The sequence below is a fragment of the Procambarus clarkii genome, chromosome 17 (genome assembly GCF_040958095.1).
Source record: "Procambarus clarkii isolate CNS0578487 chromosome 17, FALCON_Pclarkii_2.0, whole genome shotgun sequence".
NCBI lineage: Eukaryota > Metazoa > Arthropoda > Malacostraca > Decapoda > Cambaridae > Procambarus > Procambarus clarkii.
This window is the reverse complement of record NC_091166.1, coordinates 36,304,006-36,319,905: the sequence shown is the minus strand read 5'-3', so window position 1 is coordinate 36,319,905 and position 15,900 is coordinate 36,304,006. Positions and strand designations below refer to the sequence as shown.

Genomic DNA, 15,900 nt, shown 5'->3' with positions numbered 1-15,900 from the left:
GTGGCTCCCAGATGAGTTACATGCCGGTGCTGGTGTGGTCTGGCCTCCATCACCTAGTTCTTGGGGATAAGCTGACAATTTAATGTTTTTGGAACCAGTGGAGATGAAATGTCTCCAATAACATGGGGAAGGCTAAATAGGCCTGGTGTTTGTAATGTGAAGGCTAGTGAATTGGTTTGAATTATCAACCAATACACTGAGAAAATAGAACAGGGGAATGAAAGAGGAAGGGAAGAAGAGGGAAGTAAAAAAATATTCAAATAAAATACAAGGACAGGTCATTTTTTTATAACATTCTCCAGATCAGTAATTTCATACCACTGCCATAAGGATAAATAATATTTACATTACAAAGTGAAGTGTATTTATTTGTACATTTCTCATCCAGGCCTCCAGAAAGGGCCGCAGGTTTGAAAGAAGTTATAGCAAGAGTATCTACTTATCTGCATGTCAAGAAAATAACATGTGAAATATCCAGCACTGAACAATGAGATTTCAGACACACACTTTACACAAATACATAGCTCATGATCAGATAGAAAAAAATACAACAAAATTACATTACACTGAATGTTCTCTTGAATTTTAGACATCAAAGATATATAATTGGGATATTTTTGTTAACATTACAGCAAACATTCATGAAATGCAAAAAGAAATTTAATCAAAGGATTAAAAAAAAAATAAAAAAAAAATCACAAATCTGAATACAATAATTCCTTACTAAGAAGGAATTACAAATACCATTCAGGGATATCAATATCTAATATCCTATGACAGTAAATTGACCATAAAGTTTCTTATCATTTACATCACCGAGCTCTGAAAATATCTCATTTATACTCAAAATTACCATCAGGGATAACCATAATAGAGCAACCTACTAACCTCTTACCTCCGAAGCTGCTGCTTAGCCGTTCAAAAATAAATAAGAGATAAGATAAATGATAACTTAAATCCACCATGACAGGGGATGGTTGCCTTCTAGCTAAGCATTAGTGGTTCCCTGGGTTAGGTTGGATTTGGACGACGAAGTGGCTGGCTGGTTTTATCTTAAGAGACAGACATTAGGATGTGGATAATCTAAATCCACCAATGGTCACTGAGGAGTCAACATCTCGAGTCTTATGTTTATCTTCCATATGGTTTATTATTTTTTTATTTACAGTGTTAAAAAGTCTCATACAGAAGTAATGATTAAGCCTCAAAATTGCTGACCTCATTACATACAACTAGGCATTATATTTAATAACTAATCATATGGACATGGATATAACTATCTATATAAATATATACAAGGACATCCACATATAATCATGATCTACATGTATTTATATCCATAAAAAGTTTTAATGAAGCTGTGCCCCAAAATATCCCATGGCCAGAAAATTGACAAATTGGATCAATCTCTAGTCAACCCATTTAATACAACTTTTTGTTCTTCTAATAATTGAGTACCAGCAATCTTTCAAAGTATGTTTCTGAACAATTATCAAATGAATTCTTTTGTATTGTATGATGTAATCATTGTGCCTCACAGATTCTCATTATGAATTATCACATTAAAAGCTCCAAATGTCAACTCTCTTAGCCACTGGGAACCATCTATCTTTGGCTTCTGAACTTTCATTCCTACAAGATAAGCAAATTTGGGTTTCTTAGTTGACTTGCTTGCCACATGATCTAATTGCTAAGCAAATTAGAGATAGGCAATAAAGTGTTACAAGAAACTCTTCAAGGCTAGTCTTGTAAAGTTTATGGAAAAATCATTCACGTCTTCCTGTTAAAGAGGCTAAGCCAGTATGGGACTAGGTTCATCACCTCGTGCTAAGCAGATTAGCGCTTAAACAGCAGAGACTTGAGCGTCCTCTTCTTCGTCTGCAAATTTAACAATACATATATACTTTCACTGACATATACTAATGATTTTTTGGTTTTGTTATACAATATAAAGAAATATTTGAAGAAATAACAATTCACTCATAACAAAATTCTTAACATGCTTTTGTAGTAAATTCTTGTGTGTTGATTGACTAAGTGCCTGAAATAAAGGCAACTATTAATATAGTTAATTTGATTTCCAGCTACAAAGATTAAAATAATATGCAAATAATCAAAAGGTTATTTTTGCAAAATTCAATTCTTTTTGCATTGCGCAATGAAGTGCAAATAGGTTTAAATTTAATCATTTATATTTTTTACACAAACATGGAGAACACTATTTTTTTAAATAATTCCAAATCCCTGATATCAGTTCTATATACAATATTCTAAACAATATATTTAAATTTAACTTTATTATATTACAGAGCCTAAAGCATATCCCTCCCTCCCCCCCCCCCCATACAGAAAAACTGTACACCTTACCATCATGGTGTGTCTGAGGATAATATTGAACACCATCGTGAGAAAGAGCACGTCCCATCTGTTTCATTCTGAGCTGGGTTGCTATATAGTCGGGAGGAACACCCGGAGCTCCACGCCGAATACGCGCGCTACCCATACCACCCATGCCTGATGGAAGGATATTCTCAATTATTTATCAGCATTACTCCTAATGATGTAATACAATGCAATGAAAAATTACTTCATCTACTCATACTATCATGCCTTCGTCCATATTAACCATAAAGTGCCCCATGCAAGTGGTTGTAAACTAAAAAATATCTAGACAAAACAAATGAATGAACAGTGCTTACCTGATACACATTCATGCATTTTGATATCTTTTATGATTGTACAAGCTCAACCAGATGTCATAACGCACACCACAATGTGTAGCGTATGGAGGAGAAATATTTGTCATATATATGCTCTGCCAAATATTTCTTTCACTAGTTCATTGCTCATTTAATCAAACAATAATCAGTGGGCTGTCTTTTCAGATACAAAGCATACACATGTTCACACAACACATCTGCTCACCACACTATGCTATGTAATACCCCGTTCAAACTGTCTTAGTACTCAAAGTTTACAACTTGGTTACTCAAATTTTTTGACACATTTGAATTACTGTATTTGTATTGATTTTATACTGTTATCACCACAATTTTGATTCTTGGCATTAAACCAATGAATTACTCTCAATCAATCTACTCTTCTTCAAACTATACAGTTGACTTGCTTTTTGCATTATTAATGATAGCAAAAAAAAAGATACTCTTGATGTATATTGAGTTAAGACATGCAATGATATACTGATATCTTGTATACATGTATATATATTCAAATGTTAATTAACCATTAAAAAATAGCATGCAGTAACATAGCTGGGTTAGATGTATTTTATGTCAAGATCTGGTTATAACATCAACTGCAAAATTTTGTTATTACCTACAAGAAGAAACATGGAAACAACTGTGAAAACACTGATACAGTAATAAGAAATAATTAATGTTGGAAGGGATTATAAATGTATATATATATATATATATGCAACAATGATCACAAAAACACTGATCCAAGTATGCAGAATAACCACATGTGAAAAATAGAGAATGCTTAATGCGTTTTCGGTTAATTCGCCTACATCAGAACAAAGTGGAATGAAGCTTCTTTCTACTTTGTTTATTTCACAGAATTTGTCATACATCTCATCTATTTCCTTGCCTAGCAACAAGTCTTTCCTATTAAATTCATTAAAGAATTTGCCAAGTTCTTCATAGTGTCCTCTCTTAAGATCAAGTTTGTCAACCATTTCAATTTTGCCCTACTCGTCTTAATTATATTGCATAGCAAAATTAATTTCCAATAGGACATGGTCACACTTTCCCAAGGAAGGAAGGTACTGAATGTCAAATATCTCCTCCTTTCCTGGTAAATACCAAATCTAGCAAGGATGGAGCATCACTTTCTCTCATCCTTGTGAGCTGTTTTACATGTTGATACATGAAAGCTCCCAGAATGAAGTTCATGAATCAGCCAGGTTAAAAATTCTCTGTTCTTGTTTCAGAGTTTTCCAAGTCTATCAATTTTAAATTTGTCACCAAACATCAACAATCTTGATTTATCTTTATTGGTTTTACAATTATTTCTCTCGTGATCTTTACAAGGCCCTCTCTTTTTGTCATCGAGCTCCTCCTCAGTCCATGTATTGCTTGCTGATGGACTGTATACAGTAATGATTATTATTTTATTGTTGACTGCAAATCGCCATCGCCATGATATCTACTTTTCGATGGTTGTCAAGTATCAATTCTCTAGCCTTTATCGTTCCTTCACCGGGATTGCAACACCTCCACCTTTTCTAATTTTTCAGTCACATCTCTAAATAGTATAATCCCTCAGGAATACCATCTCATTTCAATTTTTATCCTCCAATTTTGTCTCTGCTATTGCGACAATATCCTGCATCTTCCATTGTATATCTTTTAAATCCAGTATTTTTTTTACATTACCCCATCTATGTATACACAATTGTCAGGAACAAGTTCCCTCGTTTACCCTTCACACTTCTTTCCACTTAACGAGTTTGTTGATTTGCTTTTGTGTACCATCTAACCGGCTTCCCGATCCCTATCACCTTTTAGAAAAAAAGAATTTTGTTCTTCCTCATTTCTATTATCATTTAAGCATTTTGCTTCAACAAGACTCGGTTTCATCTTCTCTGTCTTCCTTAGAAAGATCTCGTCCGAATGTTTCGCATCCTCATCATTTTGCAATTTCATTGCATTACTAAGAACTTCTGTCAATTGCTTCACTCCATTCAGTGTCATCCTTAAGGGGCGAGACTTACCTTTTATATAATTTCCTATTCTCCGAAAATTAATGACATTTTCCTTCATTGACAGGTCTTCCCCAAAACCTACTATTTTCTCGATGTTTTTTCCTCCTCCGATGCTCTACCTACCTAAGACGGTAAAGGTAATTACTGTACCTAAGTGTAGTTACAGGATGAGAGCTAAGCTCATGGTGTCCCGTCTTCCCATCACTCTGTCATAACGCTTTAAAATTACCGACGGTTTTGGTTTCTACCATCTCACCTAACTTGTTCCAACCATCTACCACTGTTTGCAGTAGTGAACGCTATGCTGTGCTGACATGTTCTTAATGTAATTATTTATATGAAAAATATACTTTTTGTATTTGATCTTTCTACCTAAATAGTTTAGAGTACTGTACAGTACTGTATATGCACTGAGAAACAAAAAATTATTGGCCTTAAAATGTTAAACAAAATTAAGTTCCTTGAAACTGCTTGTCTAGTCTGGATCACCACACCACAAAGCCCAACTAGTATGATGGGCTTATTCCAAACTAATTTAAAAAAGCAAGAAAATATTTTATTAGATTTGTATCCAGTATCTGCTTCAAATGGTTATACACATATGTTACTAGTTAATGTGATTAACATCTTAATATTATGAATGATCCACATATCCTAACTTTCTCCCCTCCCCAGAAAGTAAATAATTTAACATTTTATTAATGTGTAGTAAAATTTTGTTAGCAACACAAACGTTCATAAGTAGTAATTAGTTATAGTAATACTAATTGCCAAGCATAAGCGTGCGATTATATTGTTAATGTTATATATCGTATAAACTACAGCACTACAGATCACGTCATATTGGATGTCGCTGCGTGCTGTTTCCTCGTCTTGGCTGATTATTGACCAAGCACAAGTTACTCTACTTAAATACAGACTATAAACTATTTAACATTATTATTATTATGTTAAATATTACTGTACATGTATTCAAGTAGAGAAAATTTGTCTATTACAGCAAACTAAGAAGTCATTCTGCACCTTATTATCTTGCAAGTATTAATACTGTATTGAGGTTAAACAAAATTAACAATGAATCAATTTGAATAAACCAGGATTATATTCGACTCTTGAAATAATTAATGTACAGTACAAGAGGCGAGGTGAATGCTTCCATAATATATAAGCATACGAATTCAAAATGCGCAATAAAGCATATTTATGTTGGCAAATGTCGCAGAAAAAAATAAAATTATAATTGCAACTGTTAATGCCTTAATGAAAATATTCACTCACCTGCTGCTGGGACAGGTGGCAGTACGGCCACTGCATGCGGGAAAGGGGGCCGCGACCGTGATTCTGTTGTGCATATAGCAAGAAGGCAAATCAAGATAAGCCATTGTGTTGCCAATGTGAAACAGGCAAGCCAATGAAAGGAGAAAGCTCGGTTATAGAACAACCATGTACAGTATAAGGAACAGTTTGTCAAATAGCCAACTTTTAGAACACTTTTGTACTTCTAATTCTCATTTTCTTGCAACTATTGTAAATCCAAATTTTAAAATTTAACTAATTTTATTTACATAAATTTAGAAATTAGATGACTGCCTCATATTTTAAAGTTAATGAATGGCTGAATAACATCAAGCAAACAAATGCAATGAAAGATTTCATTTGTTTGCCAATGAATTTATCATGAGGCAGATGATTAATAAATATTTCTGGCACAGTATATACACAGTATTTGTAAAAATATCTGATCATCATAAAGCAAGTGGCCCCATTTTTAAAGCGTGCTCATCCAAAAAATTACAGAATGGCAATGTACAGCTTTCTCAACTGTATCCACGGCAAGTATGAATATGGGGGCGAGAACGTCCAGAAGTTTTCTCATCGGCCATGTTGCTCAACTGTTATTGCAAAAGTGAATCGTGGGCACAGTAATTTAATTTAGCAGACATTGTGCCATATTCTGGTTGAAAATGAAAATTTCTTGGTGTTTAGGAGCAAGAGTTGTTTCAGTCAATCAGAACATCTTCATACAGTACTTACAAAAGCTGTAAAAAGATTGTGAGCAAGATACCTTCAGTTTGTGCAAGAAAAAATTACAAAATGTAGTTTAATATGGACAGTGCTATGAGATAAGAGGGAGAGCGAGGAGAGTAGAAATGCTCACAGCTATATTTTCAACAAGCAAATGCTGTACAGTATAGTACCTTATGATAAACATTTTTGATGCCGTTTGTGTCACCGGACATACTCTATATTTTGGGTTTTATTGACCTGCCCAAAACGCTGTGCATACTAGTGGCTTTAGAAGAATGTAAACACATCATCATGCTATGTACTCTCATAAACCCAATGTAACTTCTTGTATATATATATATAAATAAATAAATAAACTTCAAATTTCCCATTTTCATGAAAAAAAATTTTCACATCAGTCCTGCTCTTAAATAAGGGAAGGGAATCTTAAATAATTCCCCCCAGAAATTAATATTTCTGGGGAAGTTAGAAGGCAGTGAAGGCCAAAACCATCAGTAGTTTCAAAATGTCATGTGACAAGAGTACTGTACCAGGAAGGTGAGACACCACAAACGTAGCTCTCAATCTGTAACTACACAACTCTACATAGTGTGAATTTTGATAGAAGGTACCACTAATCCCAACCTTCAAAAGGGACAAGAACAAGCACTCTTAACGAAAATATTACAGAGATGCTCATTTCTGATCATTTATTTATACAAGCTCTTCACTACTGTACCAAAAATATAACCGTCACACCATACAACATAACACCACAACATACAATACTAATAACACTGGCTAGCATAACTTGTAAGCCTCCCTTCCATAAGATTGGTACAATGCAAGTACTGTACTTTCTGTTGTGGGGTACAGGCATAGTGGGAACAGCAAGAGGGATTCAAGTAAGACCAAATTTAGAGGGTACAATATAAGATAAGCAAACATGAATGGGAGAATTCAAGCACAGAAAAAAAAAAATCTGATACTTTATTTAGGTATCTACAAAAGTTGGGATAGACCATTAAAAAGAGTTATAAAATCTAACAATTTATCCTCAAGTTAAAGTCTTAAGGATATTAAGAATTCCAAGTATAGTACAAAACGTTATTCTACAATTACACGAGAAAGACATACAACCTCACACTTTGATAAAAACATGAAAATTGACACACACCTGGTTGATGAGAGTATCGTCGGTGGTGGGCTGGAGGAGAAGAGTGATAGAGGCAGTCGTAGCCTAGAACTCCTCCAACTTCCAGCGAGGAGGAGGAGTGTCCATCAAAATGGGTAGAGATGCCCGAGTCAGATTCACCCAGGCCTACATGACACTCGGTTGATGTCATTGAACCTGCACAATATAAATTTAGTATTTTCATAAGCAGTATTTTCATTAGTGACAGTGTGACCTTCACACCTTGATAACAGAAAAAAAAAAGATTATTCAAACTAACTAGTTATTGTACACCTTGAAACATCTTTTGATATACTGGTACTGTACATATTTCAATTTTATGAAATTGTAAAAAAAAAAAATCAAAGAACATTTACCATACACAAAATATGTAATACTAAGCTGAACTGCCTGTAAGTCAGAGGGCAAATAAATTTGTCACTAGCACTTATAATGTAAGCTGTTTGAATATCCCAACATTTTAGGAGTGGAAAAATCTTTCAAGCATTATATAAAATCAGAGATTAAGATTACTGTATTTAACACATGAAATACTCTAAATGAGGTAATTATCAAAAGGAGCAGTGTACATGAAGAATCCTAATGAACCACGGACAATGTAATAATAGCGGAGGGTTTGGGGACCATCGCCACACTCCTTTTTCTAATAGCTTGGTCTCTCATCAGGCCTCAAGAATGCAGCATGTTTTTTTCTTCATTGTTTCATTGTAAAAATAAATGTAACAATAATTTAGGACTTAAGGCCACATTACTAATTACAGTAATCTTTGATTCTGTTACTCTGAAAAATATATATAACATGCTGGCGAATCATATCGATTTGTCTGCCCATCTACCTGCCTGCTGTGTGTATAACACTATAAAAATGTTTAAGTTTCGATATTTGACATCTTGTATACTACCATTTAAAATAAACATCTTATTTAATACAAATTTACTTATAAATTTTAACACCGAGGAATTCACGAACCATGCATTTACTAATGAAGTGTATGCATCACGGATCACATTTTACCATTGCTGCATTCCCAACACTGGCTGGTCAAATTACAAAATTTACAGCTTTTTTAGGGTTTCCCACCAACTAATTATACAAATTATATACAAACTGATTGAATAATACAATATTCATAACACAACCAGTCTCCGTGGTGTAGTGGTAAGACACTCGCCTGGCGTTCCGCAAGCGCTTTGTCATGGATTCATATCCTGGCCAGGGAGGATTTACTGGGTGCAAATCCTTAACTGTAGCCTCTGTTTAACCCAACAGTAAATTGGGTACTTGGTTGTAAAAATGATTCTTCATGGGGGTCGTATTCCAAGGACTTGCCCGAAATGCTACGTGTATTAGTGGCTGCACAAGAATCTAAAAAAAAAATCTTTAATTGGCTACTTCGGTTATGTGTTTATGAGGTAAAAATCACTGTCTAGCCAAATATCCTGGACTGGAATTAGATTTTTATTACCAACACCAGGTTTCATGTGTAAGCCTTAATAGGGAATTTATTTTGCTTCAAATATCTGACTTATAGGCAAGTACAGCATATACAGTAAAATAAAAACATTTATATAATTTATTCATAAAAAGAATTTGTATAAAATAAAAAAATAATACAATGGAAACCCAGTCAAACAGTATCTAATCAAACAGAAGACGAAATGGACTGGATGGCATCTCTTTTCAGTTGTAAAATCAGTTGCAGTGGAAAATAATTGAAATACAGCAGAGTGAATCACAAATTTGTTGGACTGTAATATGGTATCTAAAAACAAATAAATTCAACAAAATATTACAAGTCAGATAGTCTCCCTAAATACCAAAGGACTAGAAATATATGGTCAGGGCAAAAGTCAAACACTGCAACAGTACCAAGGTCTAGTTTAAACACGCCTCTGCAGATTCATGATGCTTGGGAATACTGTACAGAAGAATATCAACTCTAAAACCCATTATTCTCTAATAAGCAACTTTAAGGGCTCCTTAAATTAAATGCAACCAAGTAATCCTTTGGCAACTGTAAAATAGCACATCCCCAGATCACCACTACCGACTGGTTGACCAGTCCAGCATCGAGGAGGCCTGGACGACGACTGGGCTGCGGGATTGCTAAGCCCCGAAATCATCTCAAGGTAACCTCAAGGTTATGCTCCGAGTATATATCCTGTCCTTTGGAACCAGTTCGATCTTACCGTAAGTAGTGACCAATAGTCATGCTCAGAAATGAGCTCTTTCTATGAATTTTAAGCCTATTTTTTTCCACATGAATTTGGTATCAAATTGCAAAAATATGTTCAACTGTTTACATAGTTTAAAACCTTATAAATATGCCCATATTTTAGCAATAAATAATTAAAATATGAATGGAACAGAATATCAGTGATGCAACAGCACAATTCAAAATAAATATTTGTTTGAGTGGGTTTCCAATGTATTGCATAAAAACTTGTAGGATGAAAAAAGTGCAATATATACTACCCATACAGTACAGTATTAAGTCTTAAATCTGGTAAAGAAAATCTGGTAAATAAATTAAACCAAAATTTAAATTAATTTTAAAGGAAGGATTCAGCTTACTGAAGTAAAGGTAATGATGAAAAGAAACTGCTAAGGCAGCTTACTGAAAGAAAGAAACTACCATTTGAAAAGAAAACAAAATGCAGAGCAGGAGCCTTAATTTGATCAATGTTTTGCCGAGACAGCTTCTTCGCAAATAACGGAATAGATACACAGTAAATACATTGCACAAGACAGTGGTGTGTCAATTAACATCATGATGGATGAACAGCAAACTGTTGCTTGGCAGGCTTTGAAAGAACTGCATTTAAAGCAGTATACAAAAACATTTCAGAACATAATACAGAACTTACGTTTAACTAATTTAACTTCATTAAAAGCCAATGTGATGACCACAATGTACCTTTGTTTGAAAATGTTTATATTAAATTGCTTTAATGCCAAACTTTTGGCCAAATACATTGTTATCAGTACCATGTATGTTCATTTTATCAGCCATATGATGGGATAAGCCCACAGCACACACCTGCCTCTAACTTTGTGTCCGTTCCTTTTTTCTTCATAAGATTACCGACAGACTGAACTGGCTGGAATAATTCTTGTGCCGCTGTTGCTATTACCATGAATAAGATCATGTCTGATACCGAACCATTCAGTATCACAATTTGTTTAAGAAAAGGTAATTATTGGGAGATAGTGCTAAGCCAACATGACTATATTTGCTTAATACATGTTTCCTTCCTGTTTAATCTGCTATGAATAACAAAAGCTTTCTTTTTAACATTAAGAATTAAATATGGAAGGTATTTTAACTCATTTAAAGCTTAGAACACTTTATCTAATTGTTCTTCATATTATCAAAGTACAAAGAAAACACACAATGTCTACCTTGGTTATGTCAAGAGTTGAATAATGCACAAAATCATTCAGAAACCCCTTCAAATTCAATTAATTTTCATCCCTGGATTGTACTATATAACTCCCAATATGTACCCATATCCATTTTTCCAGCAAAAGCCAAACTGGCAAAATATTGAATAAATTAATGTCCCTGATGCAGTTGGTAGAGTCTGATCAACTCAGTAAGATAACACCATCTTCCTTTAGTTAAATAATAATAATTATAAATAGCACAAGTACATTTACCCATCAGTTTTAATATAGCACTGTGGAGTGATCATGCAGCCACTGACGTTCTCCATAAGGATTCCATGCAGTGACACGGGAAATAAGAAAAGTGTGGATGAAGAAAAGAAAGGGGGTAAATTGCAATGGTGATAAAAGCTGAAAATGTGTGGGATTTTTCGCATGTAAATAGACTGGCTTTTTAAATTATAAAAGATAGGAAGAGTTACAAAACCAAACAGATCTCACAAAAATTTTCATATATTTTAGACATATTCAACTTCACTGTCATTGCCATAATCATCACAGTACGTCATAGGTGCTAGATGAACAGGACTACAGGGCTGTGCCTTATCGTCTTCAGCTGGCAAGACTGAGGACGGAGTTACATTTGTGTTTGCTACTTTAGTAACAGAGTTTGGCTGCCGTGGACAGTAATCCCCGGGAACTATTTGAATGTACTTTTGTACATCATTATCTTCATCAAGGCTTCTGCATTGCAATGTTGGTAGTATCTTTCCTTCCAAGGTAAATGTTAAAGGCGCACTGTTCCTTCGATAAATTCCAGGAACAGGTGAAGATACTGTTGAGGATTTCGTTATAACTGGACTTGCATCATGTGATGGTGACGTTTTTGCCTCTTCTATGGGGGATAACATTGGAGCACTATTCCTTCTACGTTTGTACTCTTTACTGAAAGATAAACTAGTAGGCCTAGGGCATGGTACATTTGTTGCCTTAGAAAATTGATCTAAACATGGTTGGTAGGGTTTCTTTACTGCATCATGCTGACAGCTGATCTGTGAAGCTGGATATTGGCCATTAGAAGACGTCTTGTGCATTTCTTCTAGCTCGTTTATTACTGAAGTAAGTTTCTCTGCAATTCGCTTGTGGACTTCAGACTGGCCTTTGTATTTCATTAGACTGTTAACACATTCAGACAAGACAGAGCTATCCAGCTGCTCTTGGTCGAGGTTACTTGATTCGAGAACTTCTCGACTCGAACTGTCTAATGTATTACTAAACATTGGGGAACCAAGAGAATTTAGATGCTCTGAGATATGTGGGTTTTCATTTTCTTGGCACAAGGTTTGAAATTTAGACTTTTTAAACTTTTCAAACCATGATGCCTTCTTTGAAAAGGTTTGAAAGGCAGCTGGACACACATGAGAACTGTTGTGATTGCCTGAATTCTCTCCCTCATTCTTCCCTTTTCTTGTCAAAGGACCTCCATTATTTACTGATAATGACAGATCTGGTATACTGTTTGTTACAGCCATCTGGTGTAAGTATTTTCCATTAACTTCTATATCTAATGGGTCACTGTTTGACAAAAGCTTTGGTTTATTTACCCGATATACTCTATTGGCTTCACATTTTCTTAAAGGTTTAATAGTTTTCACAACAGCTGGAAAATGGGTTTCCTTACCATTTGGAAATCTTTCCAGGGTTAAATATCTCTTTTCACAAATTTCTGCTTGTAAGTCCTGACAGGAAAGCCTTTTTTCCAAAGAGAAGCGAGGGGGTAAAGAAACATCATCAGTAGTAAAATTGTGACTCTTACTCAATCTAATTTTCCTTTTGAAAATTGTGCCGAGAGAACTAGAATCTGACACTTTTGACTGAAACGCTTTCATCAAACTGGGACACTTAACCTTTAAAGAATGTAATTCCTTCGGGCACTGAGAATCTGTAAGAGTATAATTTCTTGTATTTGGTCTATCAATTACTTTATCCAAAAAATCTTCACTTTGACTTTTGGTGAATAAAGACCTAGCAAGGGTCGGGGACAATATAACGTCCACCATACTGCTTTGTTTACTATCTAGTTTTGGGGAAGAGTTTTTGCTAGTATCTTCACACAGCACATCCTCGCTTTTGCTTCTGAAGATTTTGTGAAAAACCCCCATCTTTGTATATGCCAATTTCTGTCTTGTGGCAGTCAAGTTCTGTAATTTTTGCGTGGAAAATGAAGCTTTGTTGTTGTAAGCGACACACAAATCTTTGTGATTAAAATTTGGAGAGTTCAGACTTAAAACAGGGTTATCATTATTAATAGATGTGCTATCTCTTTTATTGGCAACTGAGGGCATTTTTAAACTATTTAATGAGGTATCTTTTAAACTGTTTAATGGAATGTCATTTTGGCAGGTGTCTGGGAGTTGAGTAGGTCTTTTAATAAAAGTGTCTTTGTAACTTATGTCATTATGACGGGTAATGGAGGTGTCTTGTACACTAGGTAATGATATGTCTTTCTGCTTGGGGAATAGTGTGTTTTTTTGGATTGTGTATGACATTACTTTTTGACTACTGTTTGAGATACTTGGCCTACCAATTGAGGGAAAAATTTTATCATCAAAATTCAAACTGTCCTTGTTATCAAAAAGTGGTTCTTGAATGAAGGATGAATAAGGCTCTTTAAATTCATCCTTTAAACAACCTTCATAATGAGAAAGAGTATTATCTCTTGGTTTGTTTACAGCCATCTGCATGCTTAGGTCCTTTAGGTTTTGTGCCTTGGTGTCTTTGGGTATTCCAGACACAGGCAACACTTTGGCTACAGGAGTGGAAATTTGGCATTCCAAATCATCAGGAATGTTTAAATTAAAATCTATGGTTGAAGTATCTATTTGGCTGGGGTCTGTTCCAGGAGTTGGAAGACTACGGGAAAACTGATCATATCTATAAATTGAATTTAATCTTCTCTTTGTTTTCATAGGATGAACGGGAAGTGAGCTGTTAGTTCTCATAGGCTCACTGACACCAGAATTACTATTATAACTGCTGTCAAAACTGCTACTTATATGTTTTAATTTAAGCATTAATTTCTTTTGCTTTTGAAGCAGTTTAATTTTTGGATTTTTAATGGATACCAAGGGAGTAGAGTCATTTGAAATAGATGTGGATTTTCTCGTGGCATTATTGCTAGAGGTGGAAAGTTTCATAACAGAGGCTATGAGGGCAGAGCAAGCAGCAGCATGCACAAAAGAGGGGGAGGACACTACTGTGGATGAAGAAACTGTTAAAGTGTTTACAGGTAAAGTGCTTTCATATGCTGAGCGAACAGGATAAGGTGCAGGTTCTAGCAGCATACCTGAGGTGTGGGATTTATGGAGTTTGGATAGGGAGGTGACAGAGGAAGACTCTGCACTAAGGTCCACAGGTACTGCATGGGTGTCTGAATGAGAACGCTCATGAGTAGAGCGAGAATTATTGTTGGTCATGGCTCCCCTGCGGGGAGGGCCAGGGGAAGGGGTGGGAGAGAGTGAATGGTGGGTAGTGGTGGAGCGCGGGCCGTGATGAGGCTTCGTCTTGGGCTCGGCCAGGGCCTTCATCTTGCTTATGGACTGGGGAGATGTAGCTCCTGCAATATGAGGAGAGTGCTCAGAGAAAGTAAGCTAAACACTGCTCTTTAATAGCAAGAAAGTGTTAAGCATTGTTTAAGTGAACTCAAACAGTTATCAGTGAAGCCATAAGCTAAGCAAGATGTCATTACACACCTTGGTATCAATTCTGTATTCAATTGCAATTAATAAAGTCTCTTTACCAAATTTTGCTGTTTGTTTCTTTCCATCAGATGTCTGTGATGTTGAGGATGTTGAAGAGGTGGTGGATGGTGTGGGAGAATTAGGACGCTTTCTGGGTGGAGGATTAGTTGGTGGAGCACTATTTGAACCACTGCTGCTATTGCTGTTATGACTAACTGACCCACCAGCTGTTTTGTGGCCCTCTGAACCACCTTCACACTCATAGGACATGTTGCGAAGCTGCTCTTCATCCGTAATAATGCTCATGCGAGACAAGTACGCCTTCACTCGTCGAACCATTTGAGCCTGGTAATAAAGCATAATAAATTTAAACCGATATTAATTTCTCAAGATACCTCACTCTTAGCAGAAAGAACATTATATTAAACAGCCCATCCTCCAGTTTAGGTAGTGCTTATACTAACAACGAGAGCCATCGTACATATATTGACGTAAAATGTAATTAGAAAGTAGAAATCTGTACTGTACTATTGAATTTGGACAAAACTGGAAAAGTTTTTGCACTGATGTTGCAAACTTAACCTAACCTCTCTAGGCCTAATACACACTATCTGAGGCCTAATATAGTACATGTGTGTGCTTTACTAGGCCTAGGAATATTTACGTTTGGTTTCTAACTTTATTTTTGTCGGACTCTACAAAGTGAATATTGTAGTACTGTACCAAATTCAACTAATTGTTCATTACGTCTATGTATTTACAATTATCCACATAGTTACAGAAAGTACTATCTAAACAGAAGGATGGGTTGTATAAAACAATGATTCTGTTACATGACATC

The 15,900-nt window shown here is 35.3% G+C and overlaps 1 protein-coding gene across 17 annotated transcripts in view; it reads right to left on the bottom strand.

Annotated features, from left to right (window-relative positions):
* Positions 1–347: 347 nt before the first annotated feature.
* PDZ-GEF (PDZ domain-containing guanine nucleotide exchange factor) overlaps positions 348–15,900 on the bottom strand; it is a 291,343-nt gene continuing 275,790 nt past the window's right edge. For 5 of the 17 annotated variants that reach the window (XM_069325829.1, XM_069325828.1, XM_069325827.1 and 2 more), the window contains 6 exons: positions 15,119–15,404; positions 14,666–14,935; positions 7,914–8,087; positions 6,008–6,070; positions 2,368–2,514; positions 348–1,878 (listed from right to left, as the gene is read on the bottom strand). In XM_069325829.1, coding sequence (XP_069181930.1) covers positions 1,844–1,878; positions 2,368–2,514; positions 6,008–6,070; positions 7,914–8,087; positions 14,666–14,935; positions 15,119–15,404 — 975 coding nt within the window. In that variant the 3' untranslated portion in view covers positions 348–1,843. Of the gene's footprint in view, positions 2,042–2,367; positions 2,515–6,007; positions 6,071–7,913; positions 8,088–14,665; positions 14,936–15,118; positions 15,405–15,900 lie in introns of all 17 variants that reach the window. The other 12 variants (XM_069325832.1, XM_069325833.1, XM_069325836.1 and 9 more) reach the window with 6 other exon arrangements.